Consider the following 24,320-nt stretch of genomic DNA (forward strand, 5'->3'; position numbering starts at 1 on the left):
CACGTGAACCTGATCTCGTCCATGTCTGTGAGCATGCCTGAATCCAGACGTGTGTGCCCGCGTGCACGTCTCTGGTTATAGGGGTCTGCCTTTTGCCCGAGCCTCTGGGCGTGTATCCCTGCGTGCATTTGTGTGTCGCTGCAGATGTCTATGGTGACATGAGTTTCTGCACTCACTGGAATCATCCTCTGCCAATATTTAAGTTACTGGGATCGATAAGAGCTCAAGTACCTGGTCTCCAATGGTATGTTGCTATTCAAGACCCAGCTGTTATGCAGATGAACAGAATCCTGTGTACTGGTTGGGGGAGCTGGAGCAGCTGGGCTGGGCTGGCTTCGGGTAGTCATCGATCTCCTCTGAAGAGAGTCGGCTGCAGGGGGTGGTTTCCTGGCACAGGTGCACGCATGCGGAGGCGGTGGTGGAGGCGGGAGGGGTCTGAAGGTGAACTGGTTGTGTGGGCTGCTCTGCATGTCTAAAGAAAAGAGAAGAACACAAAATAGAGACTTACTCTCCCACTTGGCAGTCAGGGAAACACAGCTTGTCAGACTCAGGATTTCAGAATAATATAACCTGTGGGATGGGGGCAGAGTTTTAAGTTCAGTCTATCTGTAAAAATGTCACTTAACTTACAAAAACACGTGCAGCACGCTTCTGAAATGTGAAACATTCACAGTTGTATTTGCATGTAAATTCTTCAGGGCTATAGCAGCTAAGAAGTAAATGAGGCTGCCTCACACAATTTGTCATAGTTTCTGCTACCGAACAAATAAATCATCAACAAGACACTAAGTTACAGAACAGAAGTGAGCCGATTTCCATCAGTTGCAAAAGTCTCACTTCGGAAAATACCAGTGAAAGGCACAAATTTGTTGCGAGAAAAAAAATCATCCGACACTTCAAATAAAAGTATAAGGCCACCTTCTGGCTTACCTCGAGAAAGGATGCTAGCCTGCCTACACAGGAGCAAATCCGTGCTTCAGAGAAACAGCTCTCGAGTGTGTAACTCGACTGCGTGAAATGCATCTCTTTGCCAGCCCCCAACTAAGAAACAGTGCTGCTTGGAAAAGGCAGGCTAAAAGGAGTTTGCTCAGGTTATTATACAGATTTCCATGGCCACGAAAAGCTCAGTCCACCCCCTCCCCCCACCTGCCACACCTTTCTAGGAGCTCTGCCATATTAGCAGCAGCTTAGGCAGAAGGGAAACCATTTTTTTTTTCCTGCCTGTTTGTAGCTGGGGCAGCCTGGGACCACGGTCCTCAGACTTCTGTTGTTGCTGTTGTTTGGTATTTTTCCACTGTTTTCCTGGCAGGCACATGTATAGACAGCGAGTTAGGATCTGGCCCATGAGAAATGCCCCAATTAAACCCCTTTGAAAAGGAATCACTATCGTAGCTGATAGCCACCTCTCTTCCACAGGAGAAACATAATAGATGTCAAGTGATCTCTTGTAACACCAGCACGTTCTGGATAAACTTTGTAGACGGCATGGCTTTGTCCCACCTCCCAAATGACTGAGAGTTGAAAAGCAGAAAAATGCCAGAGGCTTTCCATGCCTAGCAAAGAGCTCAGCTGGTTTGTGCTGAGACTCGCTTTGCAGTGGCTGATCACAGGGAAAAAAATAACTTCTTTCCATCCTTCTACCTCAAACTTGAAGTTTGAAGACACTGGCATGGTTTTCATATTTCAAAATGATACTGGTTCCCCAAGAGCATGACAAATTCTTGGCTGTGTTTTCTACTATAGATGGCTCTCCCTTTAAATATCCTTGCTGTATGAAAAAGGGAATTGTACAAAAGATAGATAGGGAGGGGAGTAGTGATCATTCATTTTATACAAAATATTCCACTAGATAGTCAGCTACCCTTGTATATTTAAAAGGAACGAAAATGCTTCATGAATTTTTGAAATCAACCCCATTATTCCAGGTCCGGCCCAAATCCCATATCCACTAAAAATATCATCACAAGCACTTAACATCTCATTAATTTTTTTAAACCTCTGGGCTCATACTCACAACCGTAACTAGAAGCATGCTCTCCATCTTTGGGACTCAAAGAAGCATTGAATGCTAGAAGCCAAAAGACCTTTCACTTTGCAGATGAGAAACTGATGTCTAGAGGACTGCTTGTCCAGGGACACTTGGCGTGGCCCAACCTAGAACCCATATCTCCAGACTCTCCGGCCAGTGCTCCACGCGCTATCCTGTAGATCTCTGTCACATGAGCTCTCTTTACCTCCTTAAGATTTAGAGACACAGAATCCTCCACATCTCCGGGATTTTTCACTTGCGACATACCACTTTACACCGTGACTATTTGTTCATATGTCTGCTTCCCTCCTTAGATCCTATCTCCTTCAGCGTCAGAAGGAAGGCGGTTGGGTGTAGTGGTATACAGCCCTGCACAGTGCAAAGAGCACAGGATTTGGGAGGATGGCAATCCTGGGTTTGAATTCTGCCTCTGCCATTTAGAAACGTTAACTTCTCATTTGTGAAGGGGAGATAAGAATCCTTTCCCCTAGCCATTAAGCTTAATTCATGTCAAATGTGCTTGGACATAGTGCGTCTGTCAGTGACTACTTGTTTATTGAATGCAGTAGAAGGATGAAACTTCCAGGCTGGAAATGACCACAGGGATAACCCAGTGCAGCATTCCCTCCTCCCCTCTCCATTTTACAGATGAGGAACCCAAGGCTCAGAAAGGTGAAGTGACATGTTCAAAGTCACTCAACTTGCATGAATTTGCCTGCCTCTGTCTGATGACTCCTGGCCGAGTACTCTTTCCATGTGCCATTTCAGGAAATAAGTATGATTCTCTTCTTGATTTTAACATTTATTATTCTTATCGTAGCTTTGGCCCCTGGGTTTGCAGTATTACAGTATCCCCTTGTTTTCCTGTGTTTTTGTCTTATCTACCAAAATAGACTGTGTATTTCTTAGAGCAAGACCACCTTCTACTTTTCTTGCATGTCACATGAGCACGGTGCTAGGTACAGAGTAAGATCCCTAAAAACTTTTATTTCGCTCCCCCACTGGGACCTAGAGAACTACCCTCAGTGTACCCTGGGCTCTTTCATTCTGATGTGGACACTGGGTAACTATTTGACAATTCACTAAGCAGTAGGTTTCCCCCTTGTTGGTCTCAGTGAAATCTCTCCCACAGCCATGGGGAAGGACAAGGATACCCTTCCAAAGAGGGCGCTTAAAATCATGCCCCTCCAAGGCATGAAACGGGCAGCAGAGACACGCCACAGATTTGCCATCTAAATCAATGAATTTAATGATGCAAGCAAGGGAAACAGGGTGGGAGTCCAGAGTCAGAAGAAGAAAAGGAATCAATTTTAGGTGTTGGGTCCGGAATATTGCCAAAGGACATGTGACATCTATTAGCTTAATCAGTAAGTGTTTGTGTCAGTACAGTTGTTCAAAAGTTGGAAAGTCTCTATTCAGTACAATTGTTCAAAAGAAAGAATCACTCATTCTCATCTGGATTTATTACTTGCTGGATTTCCTCAAAATCTGTGCAAATTCCTTATTATGAAAAATGATAAAAATTCTACTTCATTCAAAAGTATAGTTGTGGTATTATTAGAACATATCATACCATTTCTGCTGCAGGTAGAACTACCTTCTATAGTTATTTCAATTATATATGTGTGTGTGTCTTGATTTAGATGTATTTTACTTGTATTTTTGTTTCTACATTTTAAATATGCAGAGGTTTCCCTACTTGTTAATATTGTCTTTAAAAGCTTTCACAATATTGGATTACTGCATCGAGTGGAATACATCCAGACCTTAAGCCCTTATGAAACGCAAATGATGTCAGCTTCATTCTTTTTTTTCACCTCAGGAAAAAGATGGAGAATGAACTTGTTCCCTCCCAAATGAAGTAATTTAATCCTTGGGCTCCATGAAATGGGATTTCCCAACATTAAACACTAATGAAAACTACATTAGGGTACAGTGTCAGGAGCTCTAGAACACCAGTTCCAAGGGGTGAAGAGTCACATGAACTCACTTCCAGATGTATCTGGCAACCATACATTTCTGTGACCAAGAGAGAGACGCAAAGGAGAAGGGGGGGGGTGGGTAGTGATCATGTAAATGTGGATATCCAGACATACTTCTACAGCTTTCTGGAAGTAAATTAAGATTTCAGATGGAAAGGTCTAATTCACATAAAATACTTGGGCAGGATCCAGTTTCAGGTTTGAGGTTCTAAAATAACGTAGTAAGAAAATCTCTTGGGGGAGGGAAATTCCTTCAAAATGTATATCTAAGGCATTTTAGGCATGGCAGAACTGTTAACAGAAGTATAAACCTTCAGAAATGACATTGCCCTTGTCTCCAAAAGGTATATGGTGGTCCAAAGGAAAGTGGTCATGCATAGCTTTTTCTTTTTTAGTTAGAGAAACTCCTCACTGGAAATTAGAGTATCTCTACTCAGAAACACTGTGGGGGGACTGATCAAAGAGTTCATTAGGATGTTTTGCCCCCTATGCTTCATCAACACAGCTATAAGGTGTGTATAGCTATCAATTCAGCTATGAGGTGATGTTTGCATTTCTAACATTCAAGGCACTACACGCAAGATCAAGCATTGGAAAAGCGCTCATGGGGAAGAGGAGTTTGGGGCACAAGACCTGAAGTCTGCTTATGAAAGTGTATGTCCCATGGGTTGTAACTTAGGAGTTACTGTGGAGTGATGGAAGGAGGGTTGTCTGAGTCCCACAGAAAGATCTACCCCCAGAGGTGGATGGGCGAGGCTCCTAACAACGTGGTGAACGAAGATGGCTGGCGGATACGTGCTTTTGTGTATTCCTATGTGGTTCATTCTGCTGGATGCAGTTTTCTGCCTTCCCCTAGTATTTCTAACAGATGAAATCGCACATATGCAGACATGAAATCTGTCTTATGTTCAAATTGTTCTCAAAGATACCAGTAGCCTGTGAACAAATTAATGTTTTCAAAACAAGAGCTGTAGCAGAACTGACTGTACATGGAAAATAATTTCCCATAAGTGTTAAAAAAATAAATACTGTCACTAATACAGTAATGCCAAATGGATATTTTTTTCCCTGAAAAATGTGACCAAAGTAGACACACGCTTAGTTTTCCCCAGATCTGTGTACTTAACTGATCAAACTTTTCTGTACCGATACTAGGACAATTTTTCCCCCAAAGTTACAACGCAGTGCTTGTGGCTAAAAGGAGCACATATATTCTCAGAGCTGTAGAAAAAGGTCGCAAGGAGTCAGAAAACATGTCTGCACTTCCTGGCCTTAAGTCTGTGTTTCATTACTTCACTGGCCAAACAGAAGACAGCTGGACGATTCCTTGTCTGCGACTCTGGAATCGAAAAATTCCTGAAAACCCAATTTTTTCCCCTAATTTACTTGGCAGCAAAGCCCGATGTAAACAGATATGAAGACGTTTATGGACTTTATTTCATTTGGAGAATTTTCATACTTTTAGCTGATAAAAGTATTGACAAATTTTCTTAAAGGTACTGGCCCACATCCCAGTCTGGGTGTTACATGATATCCAATGTATGCATGGCATCAGCTGTGTAAAATTGGAAAAATTCTAAATTTTGGAACAAAAGGACCCCAAAGATTTTTGATGAAGGATTATGGGAATGTATTAGTATTTAACCACCTCTCTGAACTCTTAGAAGGTAATATTAATTAATGCTTATGAAGGCCTTGGTAATCTACATGAGCACAGAACATCAAGGCACCAGGGGTTATTGCCATAACTACTTATGTCAAGTCTCTCGAGGCCAATTAGAAGCTTTTGGTACCTTGGGTTGCTTTTCTGAGCTGTTCTCCCTCCTAGGCAGGAGAGAGGATAAAAAGAACATGGTTTAAAAGAAAGAGATGAGGTTTATTATTAATATTAACTATTACTACTAATTCTAAATGTGTATTACCACTTTATAGTTCTTCACTTGCCACGAGGTGCTTTCACAACCTGGGAGGAGGTGGTTTATAAATTCGCATGTTATGGCTAATATATCCATTACCTTGATAGGGCTCAGTGATCACCAAATTAGTCTTAAGTGTATCTGGCTGTGGACATTTCTGTTCTCAACCGTATAATTATTATTAGAGGCTCAAAGAATATGGAGGTAAGAAAATTGGTTTTCAGAAGAAAATTGAGTCAACAAGTACACCTTACCACTTTTCTGGCTCAAATAATACTGCTTTAATATTAACGTACTGACAGCCTTTAATACAAGCAGATTCATTAGTTAGATAAATCATTAGATTGAGAACAGAAATAAAGTCTATTAAATAGCCAATGTCCACTAGATACCTGTGTGTATGTATGGGTATGTGTATGGGCGAGACACAGACAACAAGAGAAAGAGATAGGAGAGAGAAACAGAGAAGACAATTGGCAATTAAACCACAAGACTGAAGGAGAAGAGTCACAGAAGATCTGGGGGAAAGGCCAACAATAAGTAAGGTTTTCCAGTTTACATGGTTTCAATCTGGTTCTAAGTTACTGCACTGTTGTCCAGGATATCAGCTGAAGACTTTGAATGGTTCTCTTCCTAAGAAAGCAAGTAAGAGAGTATGTTCTATTAATTTTTGTCAGTTAGGTGGATGTCTGTTACAACCACTGGAAATAAAGGTCAACACTGAAGCACCTATAATCCTGTGACATATTTGTGCTGAAACTCGTATTTATGCTTCAGTCTCTCCATAAAGTGATGCTTATCTTCAAAGGATGAGCTGGTCTACCTCCAGAAAGTTTAAACTTCCCATTTTCTAGGTCTCATTAATCTCTTTTCCTGTTCTATGTGTTCTACAAGCATAATATTGGGCCGAATATCCGTAAGGCAGCCCTCCCCCAACCTATTTCTCCCTATCTGTTATAGGGGGGGATCCAACTGTTCTGTGTGCTGTTGGCTTTTCATAGTGCAATTAGTCAATCTTACGAATAATAGTCAATATTGTTGCCAATAAGTGGCTGGTTTGTTAACTCAGTCAACTCTCTGACATAGATTAAGACTAACAAACTAGGCCTTTACAATCAAGAAAAAAAGGAAGATCTGTGGCTAAATGCTGTTTGGCTTAAATTATTGAAGTAAATGTTCAAACTACCTAAACTTCTTGGCTGTGAAAACACAGGATGGCTACATCTCTGCTCATATTTTCAGAGTCGTCTGGCAATGTTAGAAAAGAAAAGAAAAGTGAAGTCAACACATTTGTTACCTATTCGTTTTTCTAAGTAGAATGGTAAAAGAGCTCTACTTTATAGTAGGATTTGGAATTTCAAATGTCAAGTTCTAAATATTAATATATGGTATTAATTAACAATGAAAATTAGTGGTTGGCCAAAGCCTTTTTCACTGTGGTCTTGAAGGAAAGTCTATTATCCATTATGTACCAGGAAACAAGAAATAGATAATTGCCCTGTTTTATCTTATGCTGACAATGATGCTGTGGCTTCCATTATTAGGCAGTGAAGTATATCAAAAAGAAAATATAAAAAAGTAATGATCCTTAAAAGTTCATATTTACTTTATCCTCAAACTAGAGTCATATGTAGGTATTTCAGTTATTTCCAATCCCCAAGTTCATTATTTATTTCCAAGTAGGTAATGGAGGGTTATGAATTAATTGACAGTGAATCATTTAATAAATTAGCTAATAACAGATGTTCTGGAATTTTACAAAGTTTTCATTTTCAAAGCTTTTTTTCATTATTAGACTATTACAAATGGTCACCCTGTATTTGTTCAAAATGCAATGGATGAAAATCATTCTAATGTTATTTATGAAAATGAAACTCTGTTCGGAGCACAAATCAAGAAAACATTATGACTGTGTCTAAAGCTCGAAGAAAAATATTTTTCATGCTACCATATGTTAAATAATGAGGGCAAGCTATATTAAGAGTAATAAAAAGCAAAAAGTAAAAAACAAAAAAATATCCTACAGGATAAAAACAAAGCATGGAGAACTAGGGAAGGCAGGGAAGGTTTTAGCCCCTCCACCCCAAACTTTATTTCAAATAAAGACTGAAGAAAAAGTACCAATTATTAACACCATCATCTAACCAATAATGTCTGGCGATTTGGTGAGAAAGTTGCCCCATACCCTATAGTTCCTCTCCCCCAGCACAACTTTAGGAACAAAGGGGACCCAGGGACACCCAGTGGAGTGGTGGAGAGGAGTTCCAGCTTCTGCACTTGGGAACTGAACAGGTACGTAGCCCCCACCTGGGAGAGTGGGGAGAGAGCACTCTTACAGCAGTATTCGTAAGACCAAACAATTCTCACATTTCACCCACGTTTTGCTCGAGTTCAGCAGTTCTCAGCTACAGGATCCAAACATACCAATGTTTTGCAATCACTCATTACCACAGTAGAGGACTAAAATTCACAAATAACTTATTTTAAAAATGATAGATGAGGGTGGATTCAAGGTGATACCTCTAACAGTGCCACCCTCACCGACTTCATTTGGACATACTTTCCTGGATGGGAGAGAAAGGGGTGGGGTTCAGCTGGTGCTAGCAACAGGTACAACTCTGATTCCATAAACCATTTTAATCACTATATCCACTTGCTTGTAAAATTATTATACGCATGCCAAAAAAGAAAGTGGGACGGTGGTGGGGGAAGATTGGGAACAAAACTCTTGGTATTCTCACAGGAGTGTTTTACACATGTACAGGTTATTCAAACATGTTGGGGCCCCAAAAATTGAGAACTGTGATTTTGATGTCTGATGGCAGAACACTACTGGCTGCCCTCAACCTTTCTGCCTGATCTTTGGGTTACTGAGGAAGTCTCCTAAGAAGGCCAGAGTAAGTTTGATTTCCCGTCTGCAATCAAGCTATGCATCTCCTTGTCTTATGTCAGGATCTAGGTCTGAATCATCTTTGTATCTCCCAGACACTTCACCCATAATTTTAGTCAATACAAGTTAAAAACTGTGTTTATTTGCAGATATAATTAACTTGAATAAATTCAAAATTTTTGTTTGAATTCAGTGAAGTTGATTTTTATTACAAAAGCAATTATAACAACTATGGTGTGAAAGAATGTTTTGTGACGCTAAATATCTTCCTTGATTGAATTCTTCCCATTCCTACTATTTGTTTTGGCATTGTGTGGGCACAGCTTGTAGCTGAAGTTTTCTGTCTGAAATGTTCATTGATTAATTCCCTCATTATTACAAATTTCCATTTTCCTGTTTTTCAACATGTTATTTTAGTGAGATGCTAAATAGAGGTATTTGTTGGAGAGGTGCCAGCATTAAGACATATTGCCAAGCCTTCCTTGTAAACTTTGCTTATGCTAGCTAAGCTATGCATATTTAACTCATTTTATTTTTCCTTCAAAATCTGATTCATTCCCTCAATTACATTACTGCTTTATCTCCCTGGACTGCCTCCAATTTAACTAGGTCTTTATGGTTCCCCAAACAAAATGCAAGATTCTGGATGAACATCACCCAGAATACAAAAAAGTTATCTGACAAATTCTTTTGTAATGATGTCTTTTCACATGTAGCCTCAAATTATATATAGATTGCACTTGAGACTTCATTAACTGGAAGATGGCTAATGAAGTCATGAGAAGGAAGCTCAATTAGGAAATATACTGATATATTGATACAGATGTGTCTGCTAGTGGATCAAGTGAAATGTCCATCAAAATGAGCAAATTAGTGGAATCTACTAATATAATGCTAGAATAAACTGAATACCTGGTGAATTCAGACAGGTTTCTCCCCACCCCCATCCCACTGAGATTTAAGGTATAGATAGATGCCTTAGGAAAACTAAAAAAAAAAAAAAAAAAGCCTGTCTCAAGAGGAAGAAAGTCAGCCGGCACAAACAGAAGAAAAAATGAGAACATATGTTGAAGAAACTATGAATACATGAGACCGTACTAATAAGTATAAATGGTAACCCTAGAAATTAAAGTATTGCATAGGAATACAGAAAGTTAACTCTTTAACAAAGGACTTTAACCAACATTAAGGTCATTTCAATAACTTTTTTCAAATGATTCTCAGGGGAAACATTTTATGTATGACAGAAGAGCTGCTGAAAGGGACAGAGGATTAAACACACATGGCTGATGTGAAGCTGTATGCAAAGAGACCTCTTGCAGTGCTTGAAATCAGTGAATGAGAGTGCATGGAAGCTCCTTCCTGTGTATTAATACTGGAGGTCGACACCACATCCGACTGAAGAGTGAGATCTGGGTTCACAGATGGGCGTGATGGAAACCTGGACTTGATTCAAGTTTGCTTTCCCTTTGGTTTACTCACCAACTGCAAGTAAGCACTGCAAGGAGATGAATAAAATTAGAATGCAGGCATGTGTACATGGCTCCACTTTGCGATCCTTGTACTTCACAAAGGTAAGCCTTGACTTGCTAGTCTTGGTAGCCTGCACAGAGTGAGATCTCTAACAGTGAAAGAACATAGTACTATGGGATTGTTGTCTTTTGTTAGCATTTGGAAACACCTTACGTCAAGCATAGTTCTGTTACTCGGGAAGTCGTATCAGGCAGGCTTACTGTTCAGCTCCCCACTCTCCAAATTCTTGCTGTGGCAGCACTAGGGCAATTTTCCTCTATCTGTACACACGGCACAGGGCCTAGGTGTTTCCCATGCACTCTCACTCACAGGATTTCCATGGGCAAGTCAGGGCTTTGTAGTAGCGATCATCAAAAGTCAGCTGCAGGTCAAGGCATAGAGATATGTTATTACTGCTTATAACTTTCCAAAGAAATGATGGAGAAGCCTACATAGAGAAGGAATTAAATGTAATTAGTTATGGAACACTTTGTATTCAGAAGTAGAAGACAGGAGAGTGTGTTGGTTTCATTTGTTTATGTTGAATGACATGACTCAAGCAGAGTATTTTCTCAACTACTAATCTACTTATGTAGAGGAACTCATCTCTATATGACTTGCTTAAATTAGCAAGTACTTCGTGACATGTCCAAATGACACAGTGGTTAAGTCACAGACATTAGGATCAAATCATCCTGGGTTTAAATCGTAGCTCTGCTATTTGCCTTCAGTTTGATACTGAGCAATCAAACCTTTTCAAGCCTCTGCTTCTTTATCTGTAAAATCTCTCTTAATGTTTTTGTGAGAATGAAATGAAGTCACGTGAGTGCCTGGCACATAGTAACCACTAAGTTAATAGTATTAAGTGAATGATCAGTTACTGAAGCCAGAAAAATCTATAAAATGCACGTACCATCGGGTAAGTAACCTAAGAGAAAACCTATCTGACTCCAGCATATTTCATTATTTAAAACTTCTCCATTACAGTTAAAAAACATTTCACAATTTTCACACATTTCTTACTTTCTTCAAAACAGTTCTAAGAAGCTATTATTGAAGTCATGAGTCAATATAAGAACAGTTGACTCCTTTCCTGTTCCTCCAAGCCACACCAAACACTCTCTATTGATTAGCTTTCTCATTATGCGCTCAGTCCCTTTTACTTCAGATAACAGACTCTATTTCATGATTTTTATTTAAGTGCTCTGAGTGCATTCACTTGCCTTTCCCCCTATACTAAATGATTTGGGGGTATACATGCATTTCTAAAGTACTTACTGCAGTAACACCTTGGGACTTTAACATTAGAGCAAAGGATATGAAGAAAAACCATTTTCATGAATACAACACTAGTGCTTTGTATTTAGGAAGCACCTTTCATCTGCGTCTCTCAAAGACCTTCACAAATATTATCTGATGCTTTATTCACTGGGCGAAGCTGCAAGCAAAACCGCCTTTCAAAGAATTCCCTCAAAGTACATAAAACCCCACAAGGGAAGGAGCTGTAGATCGCTGGATAAAGTGTCAGGAATATTCAGAGACATTTTAAAATAGTATATACCAAAATACCCCGAACAAACTCCGTCTGCTACTTAGGAGTACGGTGCTCCATGGGTAAAAGCTTTCATAGTAAATAAATACACAGCAACTCTGTCACACTGGCACCAGGATCAACATCTACATTATAAGCTAATGGTATTTGATCAATTATGTGACCATGTACCAACCTAATTTGAGGTAGATGTCTTGCCTTACACTATATCCAAATGTATTTATTAAAGCATTGCATATTGATACTCTACAGTGTATGTAAAGAGCATGGACATCAGACCAGGGTTGTATGCTAAGAACTTAGCATATTGCCTGGTAGATGTTACAAACTCAGTTAATTAGTTATCGATATAATTGGTATTGCAACTGTTATCATGAATTTAGATTAGAAGACAGCTTTCTTGCAAAGAATTCAGTGTTGCTGCTGCTACTACAGTATCCGCCCCCTCCTCAAGGTGAATACGTTTCAAGACCCCCAATGGATGCCTGAAACCAGGAATAGTGCTGAACCTTATATATACATATACATATACATATACATATACATATACATATACATATACATATATATACACATACACTATGTTTTTCTTATACATACATACCTATGATAAAGGTTAGTTTATAAATTAGACACAATAAGAGATTAACAATAACTAAGAATAAAATAGAACAATTATAACAATATATTGTAATAAAAATTATGTGAATGTGGTCTTTCTCAAAATACCTTATTGTAGTGTACTCACCCTTCATTGTTTGGTGATGTGAGATGATAAAATGCCTATGTGACGAGATGAAGTGAGGTGAATGACAAAGGCTTGTGATGTAGTGTTAGACTACTATGGACCTCCTGACAATACGTCAGAAAGAAGATCACCTGCTTCTGGACCATGACTGACAGGGGTGGCTGAAACTGCAGAAAGCAAAACTTCGGATAAGGGGGGAACTGCTATAGTTCTTTTTCTGTTGCTTGTTAAGATATGTACCTGTGAAGTAAGAAGAAAGGAAAAACACGTCCCTCTTCTCTTTAGGAAGAGCAGCTCAAGATGGCGAAAGGTATGGCTACTCAGATGTTATCAGCTCTTCCAGCCTTCTGACTGAAACATTTACACAATATCTTGTCATAGAGACTGTGGCTAGGGATATGTCATTAAAACACACCATATCGGATTAGGGACTTTTTACAATCCAAAAGAAATAACTTCTCTAGAAGAGTTTTAATCAATTGTATTGGTGCCATGAAAACAAAACATTAATCTGCACACACTCATATTACCAGCTTCATTTACTGCTTCTTAGTGTTATTATTCTTGGCCCTCTGTATGCTGTTATTGTATTTTCTTGCTCACATAATTAGTACGTTATAAAATTGGACCATTTTAAAAAATTGTTAAGGAAGAAGGATTTTGAAAATATTCTGAGGAGATGAATATTTTCTTCGTCTTTGAAGAAAATGTGTTGTTTTAAGGTCATACATTGTGCCCATTTTAGAGATAGACAAGTGAGGAGCCTAGTCCAAGGCCTTGAGTACTATGACATTGAACTGACTTCGTTTGCTGCCACTCAGCTAGTTGTCTCTCCCGGGATTCAAAGCAAACCATACCAGTAGTGCTTCTCTCACATTTGCCATTCATATTTATTGCAAACAATGAAGATAAAACTCTGTGACTGAATTAGCTATGTAACAACTTATAATGAAATCCATGTAATGGGTTACTTTATTTGTAAACCCAATTCAGTATGCTCATGCATGCATCATTAAATGCTTCCTTTTAGTTCTCAGTAGCAAATACTCTCATTGAAGCAGTACTTATATAATTTATGTGATCCTTATTAACAGTCTTTAACTTAGTTGGTATTATCATTTTATCCCAAGTTGATCCTGAAAAATATCAGAAGAGATTGCTTAACAGGCTTTCTTTAAAAAGACAACTGAGCGATTTGTTTAATACTGTTTTTTTATCTGCACACTAAAACCTAACCATATTTACTAACGAAATAACGATGGCTGTACAATAAATTCTCATTCTATACAATTTGCATTCATATGACCATCTATGTACTCACAGAGAATATCAAACTGGTTTCAAATAAATGCTATTAGCATAAAATGGATTTCCTGAAACTATGAGTCATGGATAAGGGTTTTCCTTTTCTAAATACATGTTAGAGTTAAGACAATGGATAAAGATGAGGATGGCTATGGTTAGGGTAAGCCAAGTAGCCACTAGAAATGTTACTCAGTGAAACAGTTCTATTTTTTTTTAACTTTTTTTTTAATGTTTATTTATTTTTGAGAGAGAGACACAGCATGAGCGGGGGAGGGGCAGAGATAGAGGGAGACACAAAATCCGAAGCAGGCTCCAGGCTCTGAGGTGTCAGCACAGAGCCTGACGTGGGGCTCTAACTCACAAACCGTGCGATCACGACCTGAGCTGAAGTTGGACACTTAACCAACTAAGCCACCCAGGTGCACCCTCAGTGAAACAGTTCCCATGGTGGGCTCTATTATACAAATCCATTGTGTAATACTTCATGGATATGCCAAAATCAAAAAAAAAAAAACCTCTAGGGGTATTAGATCTGTTTTTTTTTAAGTGAATTAAATGTTATTTTATATTTTATGGATTTTTGTAACTTGTTTTGCACCGATTACTAGATCCTTTATAACACAAACGTTCTAATGTAATTTATATAGCACCTCCTTTTGAAAGACCTGAAAATGTAAAAACAAACAAACAAAAACAAACCTCTGTTGGTCAAAACATTGTAACAGAAGTTTGGTTTTTTTTTAATGTTTACTTATTTATTTTGAGAGGGGGGGAGAGAGAGAGAGAGAGAGAGAGAGAGAGAGAGAGAGAAAGAGGATGAATGGGGAGGGGTAAAGAGAGGGAGAGAGAGAATCCCAAGCAGGCTCCCCACTCCCACGACCCTGGGATCATGACTCACGTGTGGATATACATCCAAAATAAATGAAAACAGGATCTTGAAGATATATGTTCATGGAAGCATTACTCACAGTAGCCAAAGGTGGAAGGAATGTCAATGCCCACTGACAGATAAATTGAAAAGGAAAATGTGGTATTTATATACTATGGAACATTATTCAGCCTTAATAAATAAGAAAATTTTGTCATATGTTGTGACATGGATGAACCCTGAGAGTATTATATATGAAACGATACAGTCACAAAACTACTGTGTGGTTCTACTTATATGTGGTATATAATCAAACTCTTAGAAGGAGAATGGTGGCTTCCAGGGGCTCAGGGAGGGGAAACTGGGGAGCTGTTGTTCAACGGGAATAGAGTTTTGGTTTTGCAAGATGAAAATTTTCTAGAGATCTCTTGCACAACAACGTGTATATGGTTAATAATCTTCCCCTGTACACTTAAAAATGGTTACAATGCCGAATTTTATATGTCCTTTTCCCACAATAGAGAAGTCATGCCATTCTTTCACTAATTGAATGTTTATTTTACCTCAGTCATATGGTGATTAACAGTATGATAATGAGGGTTAGTGATATCACAGTGCGGCCAAATGCAAGCATTATGAAGACAGTGGGCAAATTATAATAGATGATAACATGATTATTACTGTGAATCTTGCTAGTAGCAAAAGAATTGTGATGTTCTTGGTCATTTATGCTCTAATGGGTAAAAATAGTTTCAACGCACTGAATTCTGTAAATATATACGGCTTATTCTTTAATATATTGAAAAGAGAAAAGTGATTGCATTTGGAAATCTTGGGCTTTATCAAATGATGATAAAACCAAAAAATGTATTTACTACTCACCAAAATCTGGAGGTAATAAAATGATAAACAGCCAGCTAACTTTGTCACATCAGGCTGCCATGACAAAATGCCACAGGCTGAGAGGTGTAAGCAACATAAAACTGGTTTTCTCACCTTCTGGAGGCTAGAAGCCTACTTGAAGGCACCAGTGTTGTTGGTTTCTGGGGAAGGCTTTCTTCCTCACTTGCACCTGTCCGCCCTCTCACTGTGTCCTCACAGGACGGGGAGAGAGTGCTGGAGCAAGCTCCCTGTGTCTCTTCTCATACAGGCATTAATTCCATCAGGACAGTTCTGTCCTCATGATCTCATCTAAACCTAATAGTCTCCCAAAGGCCCATCTCCAAATGCCATCACATTGGGGGTTAGGGCGTCAAGGTAGGAATTTGGTGGGAGACACAATTCAGTACATGGCACCGACATATTCTACACCTGACCTGGATAATGTACTAACACTAAATAAACATTTTCTAAGACTCATGTTTTAAAAACTGGTTTATTTGCTACCATATCTTACATTTCACATTAGTAAGTACGTTCCAACACACAGGTGATTTTAAACTTTTTTCTCACAATACGTTACATACCACACTAAATGGCACAACTTATGAAGTAGCATTCCTTTAACAGTTATTTTGCTCATTTGGAATTAAAATGTCTAAACACTGATAGAATTAATCTAGACCAGGATCCGGTCTTAGACATTCTGAGTAAGTAGTTTTCTACTGTGTTTAATTACTCTGCTCTGTGACAGAGAGGTGCAAATATCATTCTGCTTATATACCGTTCCCATTATAAGATGTCATCAGTTACTGCGATTATGTAGCTGCCAGCACAATCCAAAAACACATTTAGATTTAAGACAGGGAAAATGAAGCATGGGTTTCCCATGCTATAGGACCAAGATCACATGGTCAAGCAGGGGTAGCGCTCGCGATGAGGAAGCCTTACTTCATGTCATCATCACTTCCTGCCTTTATACCAAATGGTCAGCCTCACGTGTCTTTCAGAAAATACACTATAGTGTGGACTACGAAGAGCAAAAAATACATTTGTGTGTATTCTTTTCATTGACTAACCTCACTGAAAAGATTGCAGACATGAACCTGCCATTCAACCCTCTCTCCCCTTCCCCTAACCGGTTTAGCAACCTGAGAAATCACAAGAAACAGTGGTGGTCATCAGAGAAGGTCATACAAATGACACGGAAGTAGGGTAAGCACACACACGTAAACAAACTGACTGCATGAACAGGGAACAGTGAACAGTGGCAGAGTTTAAAAAAAAGAGAGAGAACGTGGGGTGCCTGGGTGTCTCAGTCAGTTGAGCATCCAACTCTTGGTTTCAGCTCGGGTCATGATCTCACGGTTCATGAGATCAAGCACTGCATCAGGCTGTGGGCTGATGGAGCCTGCTTGAGATTCTCTCTCTCCTTCTCTCTCTGCCCCTTCCCCACTTATTCTCTCTTGCACATGCTCTCTCTCTCTCTCTCTCTCTCTCTCTCTCTCTCAAAATAAATAAACATTAAAAAGAGAGAGAGAGAAAGAACAGACTAATCTATAAGGTTTGATGGAAAAGTTGAATGATACACAGGTAAGGGAAATGGCGCAATTAAAAGAGATCAGTTTGTTGGTGGCTTAGTGAATGAGATGTGGAAATGGCAAGTGGTAGAAGCAAACAACTGGAACAGTAGATGGAACAGAAAACAATAGACATGTTAATGCTAATTTAATACCTTCCCAACCCCAAACTGGTCACGTTATTCTCTAAACAAGCATTTATATACTACTTATTTTTGGAGAGAGTGAGTGCAGGAGGTGGGGAGAGGAGGAGAGGGGGAGAGGGGGAAAGGAAGAGAGAGAGGGAGAACCTCAAGCAGGCTTCACGCTCAGTGCAGAGCCGGACTCAGGGCTTGATTCCACAACCCTGGGATTATGACCTGAGCAGAAATTAAGACTCAGACACTCAACCGAATGAGCCACGCAGGCATGCCTAGCCTATTTACTAAGTTTTAGGTATGTTTTCTACCCAAGAATAATGGTGAAAGTGAATGTCACTGCTCTCAAAGGCTCACATGGGGTAGATATGGGGCCAGGGCACCTGGGACAGACATGTATATAATTAAAATATATTACATGACCCTAGTTTTAGTCACATTTTTCAGGTGCCAAGTCCATTCATTTTTAGAAATACTTTCTTATTTTAGCAAATTATTTTCCACCATGAATCTATTACCATGTTTTATACTGAACTAGCAGTATCTTGTTTTCCCACCTTGTAAATATTCTTAATCCAAGATTCTGGAAAGAAGTTCAACAAAACAAAATTACATGTTAAATCTTCAGATTACATAAAAAAGCTTAATTTCATTATCATGCAAGCACACACACACATACACACATGCATACACACACAGACACACACACACAGACACACACACACACACACACACCTTCAAAAAGCTTGGAGTCAGTTGGAAAAAATAATGAGACATGGAGTTCTTTGTCTCTCTAGAAGGCTGCCTGCCATTCTTAGTAGAGGGGCCACTACTAACTGCCACATGATTAATCTACAAATAATCACTCCACAGATATTCCAGGTTTCATGTGAAGACATGTCTTTCTAGAGCCATTCGTATGTGTGCTTTACAAGATGATCACCGCTATGGTAGTAGTTGAATTAGGTATCTCTAATGAAAGAGATATCTCTTGGGCTTGGAATTAGCTTGGAACATTGTTGGATGTGGCCTTCTCTTTCTGGAGGACATTCAAAAGAAGCAAGAAGATACCTTTTTATCCTGGATCAGACTGAGGTTTTGCTGAATCTTACTATAATTATGTCACTTTGGATTAGTTAGCCTCTATTTCCTGGAGAATTAGTAGGAAAAAAAAGACTTTTGTTGGCATATCTTGACTATTTAACACATAACTGTTACTTGCAGAGTTTGGTTAAGCTTTGACCCAACATTTATCAAGGAATTTATGTTTTAAGCCCTTATTCATGTTACTTTATCAAAGGCAATCAAATTTTATCAGTGATGCTTTGTTTGCTCTTCTGCCTTCTATTAAGACTCTGAGATCCTCAAAAGACAGTATTTTCCAATGACAAATAAGTCTGTCATCCTGGAGTGGAGAGCATAGCTAAGTAGAAATGGGAAATGAACATAGTCAGATGACTATGGGGGTGGCCTTTAAACCCAGGACTAGATATTTCGACTTGAGAACCATTTAGCTGTCTCGTTATGCTGCTGTAGGGCAGCCCAAGGAGTAAGGGACTTGAGAAAAGATAAGAGGGCAAGAAAGCTAACGAGGGGGTTGGGCTGTAGTACTTATGTACAGTGGTTAGGGATTATGCAGCCACTTGGTGACACTGGTACATGAGCACCTGCCTCTGATGCTTTTATGTCTGTGTTTGTGCTTCTCTGACTTCTCCCTAAACTAAATGGTAAATTTCTTATTCTCTCAATACACACAATGCCTAGTGCCATGCCTCACTAGAAAATCTTGTCAATGGGGTGACAAATGCATTCCAGTTTCTGTAAAATAAACCAAAGCAAAGGCCACTGGAAGATATTTTTGAAGTATGCTTTGTTTGAACTGTTTCTTAAATTGGAAAATTAATTATAAACATATAATGTATATATAATATTAGTATTATAATTATTATGTAACATATTCTGTGTTATATATCATTATATAATATATATTAATATATTTAATAAGTACATAATGTTGATTACATTAGAATTCAATTCAAAAATTTAAAATTACATTTTTGGGAGGTTAAAAGGGCATGATTTTGCCCCCGTCTACCTTCTTTCTTTTTTTTTTTTAATGTTTATTTATTTTGGGGGGGGTGCAGGGCAGGGGAAGAGTGAAAGGGGGACAGAGGATCCCAAGTGGGCTCAGCACTGGCAGCAGAGAACCCCATGTGGGGCTTGAACTCACGAACCATGAGATCATGACCTGAGCCAAACTACGACACTTAACCCACTGAGCCACCCAGGCACCCCTGCCCCCACCTACTTTCTATATTTCATTTTCTCCAGAAAAATTGCAATGGTTGCCATTCAAAAGACACAACTGGTGGTCTCCATCATTGAACCTTTATGTTCACACTTGACCTTCCACTTTGAATGTCTTTTCATCCCATATTGTGTCTACTTCCCACTGCTCCTCTGAGGCCCAATACCAATACTATTCCTTTCATTGGGCATTCCTTGAAATCTAAACAAAGAAGCAGTTATTTTTCTCTTCTGACCTCCTACAGGACTGTATTCCTCTTATGCTTTCAGAACCTCCTAAGACACATGAAGCTAGTTGGTAGCAGGAAGAGAACCAGATAGTCATATAAGACAGCAGACACAAGGACAGTCACTGTATCATATGAATAATGGAATCCTAGACTGAAGATTCACAGATTTGTACTGCTGAGGTTTCTAGAGCTGGATTCCCTTCCAACCTTTGGATATGTGCGTTTATAGTAACTCCTTATCACTGGAGCTACTCTGAGTAAGCCTGTTTCACACAACACAAACAGCTTAACATTGTGCCTTGTATCTAAATACTGTTTTATCTTCCCTAACAGAACATGAATTCTTTGAAAGACAGTGCCCAGGGCTTCTTCTTTTTCACGATTCCCATAGCCCCTGAAGTGTGGCACACAGTCAGTGCTCAATAAATGCTTGCTTGCTAGAAGAATGGAGTAAACTGGAGAACTGATCATCGAATCATATTGAATTTCAGGCCATTTTTAGCGAGGCAAAAAGTGAACACAGGCGGTTCATAATAGTATTTTACTAAACATTGCTTTTTCAAATGAATGGCTTGCCTGTCTCCCTCTTCACTGTTATAGATTTCTTCCTATTAGAGCTCTGCAAATGTGTTTATGACATATCTTTGCCAAAGGCTAACTTCAGCAGCAGCACCATGTATCATAAAAGATGTGTCATATAAGCAAATTACACAATATGAAGCCATGCGTTCCTCCCATTATTTTAACAAGCACCTTCTCAGTTTAAAGGGTGGTGATCTGTATCAGGTTCTCTTCCGAGAGGCCAAAAATGTAAACTATACTTGAACTAGTGTCACTGTTGTCTCTTATTCAGAATGGGAAACACTTTGTCAACCTTATTTTCAGATATATCTGGTATGACTAGATACCCTTAAGGAAATTATTTTTCAGGAATGAATTTGAAGGATTAAAAGGTTCACCAAAGTCACATGGAATACATAACAATGATGTATAGTTTCATTTTATGGATATCACTTCCTTACGCTTACATAGTGTTTTATGGTTTGCAAACCACTTTGAAGTATCTCATTTGCTCCTTACAACAGGAGTCTGTGAGATAGACACGGAAGGCATCACACTTGCTTGGTGTATCAAAAAGTGGAGAAGTAAACAGATTTTACCAAGGTCACAGAGTAGTAAGTGGTGAAGAGAAACTAGAAAAAGAACCCAGGTCTGTCAACTATTCCATTTATAACAATGGTTTTTCAAACTTCTGGCTATGATCAATTGATGGGTTGTAAAACTGATTTTGACTAGCATCAGCTCTATGATTTCACTTTTTAGTGAAGTTAAGAATTGGTTTAGTAAAGGTAAGAATTATTTCATGAAATTTTTATTTCAGTTTTGCCTATTATGATGTAAAATATATTTCTAACTGTGTGCAATGGTGAGAAAAATGAATGGGAAGTCATTGATCTATATATACCACATCGCCTACTAAATTATTAAGTTGCTCAAAAGTAATTTCCAATGACAAGATCTCCATGTTATTGGTGTTAACATTAAAATAATTGTGGATAATAAATACATATTTTCGGGCAATCCTTGAATTAGTTATTCATTATGTAGGGTAATTTCATTGTTTGATCTCTCTTAATAGTTCTACTTGAATATTGTATTTAAAAATTTAGAGTTCCGGGGTGCCTGGGTGGCGCAGTCGGTTAAGCGTCCGACTTCAGCCAGGTCATGATCTCGCGATCCGTGAGTTCGAGCCCCGCGTCGGGCTCTGGGCTGATGGCTCAGAGCCTGGAGCCTGTTTCCGATTCTGTGTCTCCCTCTCTCTCTGCCCCTCCCCCGTTCATGCTCTGTCTCTCTCTGTCCCCAAAATAAATAAAACGTTAAAAAAAAAAATAAAAATAAAAATTTAGAGTTCCTATATAGACACAACACTGGTTTTATTCCTGCTTTTATGGGGAAAATGTTAATCATGCTTTATAAAGAAATCATCTTAGAAAATCTTTACCTGACTTAAATACATTCGGGGGAATATAGAAAACATGAACTATAGATAACACCTTGAAAGCCAAACACTTGATTTGTCTCACAAAAAGATTATCTGATATCTCTGGAATTTTTTTTTAACAACTTATTTAATTCATATATTATCAATAAACAATGAGAATGAATGAATCCACAACTGTTCTCTTAGTTACAATTAACGCTGTGGCTAGTTCATTGCCAATCAAATATAGTACGAAATTCTCAGTAGGGCATATAAATGACGGCATCTTTATCTCCTGTCCCACTGCTTCACAGAAGCCACGCACTTCACGTCTCTGAGCTATTGTACATGCTTCCTTTGCTTAAATGCCATTGTCTCCCACCTTCCTCAGTAAAGCTGGGCCTTAAAGGATGAACTCGAGTCTTCTAGACAGTGTTACCTCCTCTGTGATGGCTTCATCCTTTCCCTTTTCTGTGTTCTCACATAATTTATTACCGTTATCTCTCAGAGATCTCACATCCTTATGATTAATTCTCTTTATGAGTTTCCTTAGCTAGGCAGTGAGGTGCTTCAGAGTGAAGTCAATAGCTTATCCATCTTTGAATCCATGGTGCCCAACACAATGCCTACGTAATAAGAAGCACCCAATTCTTTGCTAAATATGTGAGATATATTTTTCAGTTTGAATGGACATTAACAAATGCAAAACATACATAAAGAAATTCAAATGAGATCATTAGAATTTTATGTATGTATGTATGTATGTATGTATCTACTCTCTTTCACACTGAAGGCTTCATTTTTTTTATAAATGCCTGAAAATTAACATATTAATTTAGGAGTAGAAAAGTATCTTTATATTTATTATCTGTGATCCATACATTAGCAAAAGAGCCGGCTGATTCGGTCTGTTCAAGCCAACACTTAATCAAATTGCTGACATCATTTTATCTGATTATGTGCATGATACGGACCAAGGCATTTTTATTTTCCCACAGGCTGAGATGATGGTTTAGAGATGCCGCCTACATGTTAGAATTTTCCCTCCATATTTTGGTCATCACTGTATTAAGACAAAAAGTTGAAAGATAAGGAATTTTTATTGATAGTGGGTCATTTTAATATTTTGTGATATAGTGCCATACAAGTTTCATTTATATTCCTATAGGCTTTTCTCTGCACTGCTTCAGCTAATAGAGTTTGAAGTCCCAAAGTGCCTATCCCTCCTTTGAGAGGCTTTTTTTTAATTGTTGTTCTGAAAACACATCTCTAGCTTCCTCAACAGATAAAACAGAGGAACCACAGCTGGAGAAGTATGAGCATCAATTTACCCTTCATAGCACGTAAAATTATACTATGATTGTAGTGGAAGGCAATACTTAATTGACAGTCTAATACATAAATGTATTAGGACACCATCTGTTTGAGTGCTCTGCTGTGTATGTCTATGCTACAGAATATTTTCAAAAAATATATGGTAGGCTAAGGAGTCCTAACTCACATGTGAATCTGGGAGACAAATATTTTGTATTTTCTTGATCTGAATCGTTCACACATTTCTCCCTTGTATTACAGTTGACTGTTTACATGTTTAACCTTCAATTAAACAGTAAGCTAAGGACAGTACCCAAATCTTAATCATCTCCAGATTTCCCAGAGTGGTCAACACCATGTTGACACATAAGAAGTGTTCAGCAAATATTTATTGCGGAAAGCAATAAATATATTATTAAAACCCTGATTTTTTTGAACATTATCCCTGGAAGCCATTTGATGTTTTCTCCTGTGTTGTAATCCCACAAAGATAAAAACCTCACAACTTCTTTCTTTGCTTACCGAAAAAACATGGCAGTAACGGCAGAGGGTGAAGTTGGATCATTTGTAACATAACAAGATAATCATTCAGGGGCACTTGGGTGGCTCAGTCTGTTAAATATCTGACTCTTGATTTTAGGTCAGGTCATGATCTCATGGTTTGTCAGTTCAAGCCCCGCATTGGGTTCCACGCTGACAATGTGGACCCTGCTTGGGATTCTCTCTCCCTCTGTCTCTCTGGCCCCTCCCACAATGTATAGTCTCTCTCTCTCTCTCTCTCTCTCTCTCTCTCTCTCTCTCTCTCTCAAAATAAATAAATGAACTTTTTAAAAATCTAATAAAAAAGAAATTTAAGAAAGAAATGTAAAAATAATGTGAATTAACTAGAACTGAGAATAAATACTTTATGAAGAATAGATAGGAAACTAGAACAATTAGGTCTCGGTTGGCCTGGGCCAACTGTGAGAATACAGAAGCTCTGAGCTGGAAGGATTTGATTAGGCCTCTATAATTAAACTCTTATATCTCCTTAGTAACATCCCAGTTAAGTAGTCATTCTGCCCTCTTTTTAAATACTTAGGTGTAGGGG

General features: G+C 38.7%; 1 protein-coding gene across 4 annotated transcripts in view; it reads right to left on the minus strand.

Moving 5' to 3' along the window:
- TENM1 (teneurin transmembrane protein 1) overlaps window positions 1–24,320 on the minus strand; it is a 796,361-nt gene that overhangs the window by 353,043 nt on the left and 418,998 nt on the right. For 3 of the 4 annotated variants that reach the window (XM_040467962.1, XM_040467961.1, XM_040467964.1), the window contains one exon: window positions 232–472. In XM_040467962.1, coding sequence (XP_040323896.1) covers window positions 232–472 — 241 coding nt within the window. Of the gene's footprint in view, window positions 1–231; window positions 473–930; window positions 1,095–24,320 lie in introns of those variants that run through there. The other variant, XM_040467963.1, reaches the window with a different exon arrangement.

Source organism: Herpailurus yagouaroundi, unplaced genomic scaffold (assembly GCF_014898765.1).
Source record: "Herpailurus yagouaroundi ecotype Mexico unplaced genomic scaffold, PumYag 67641, whole genome shotgun sequence".
Classification (NCBI taxonomy): Eukaryota; Metazoa; Chordata; class Mammalia; order Carnivora; family Felidae; genus Herpailurus; species Herpailurus yagouaroundi.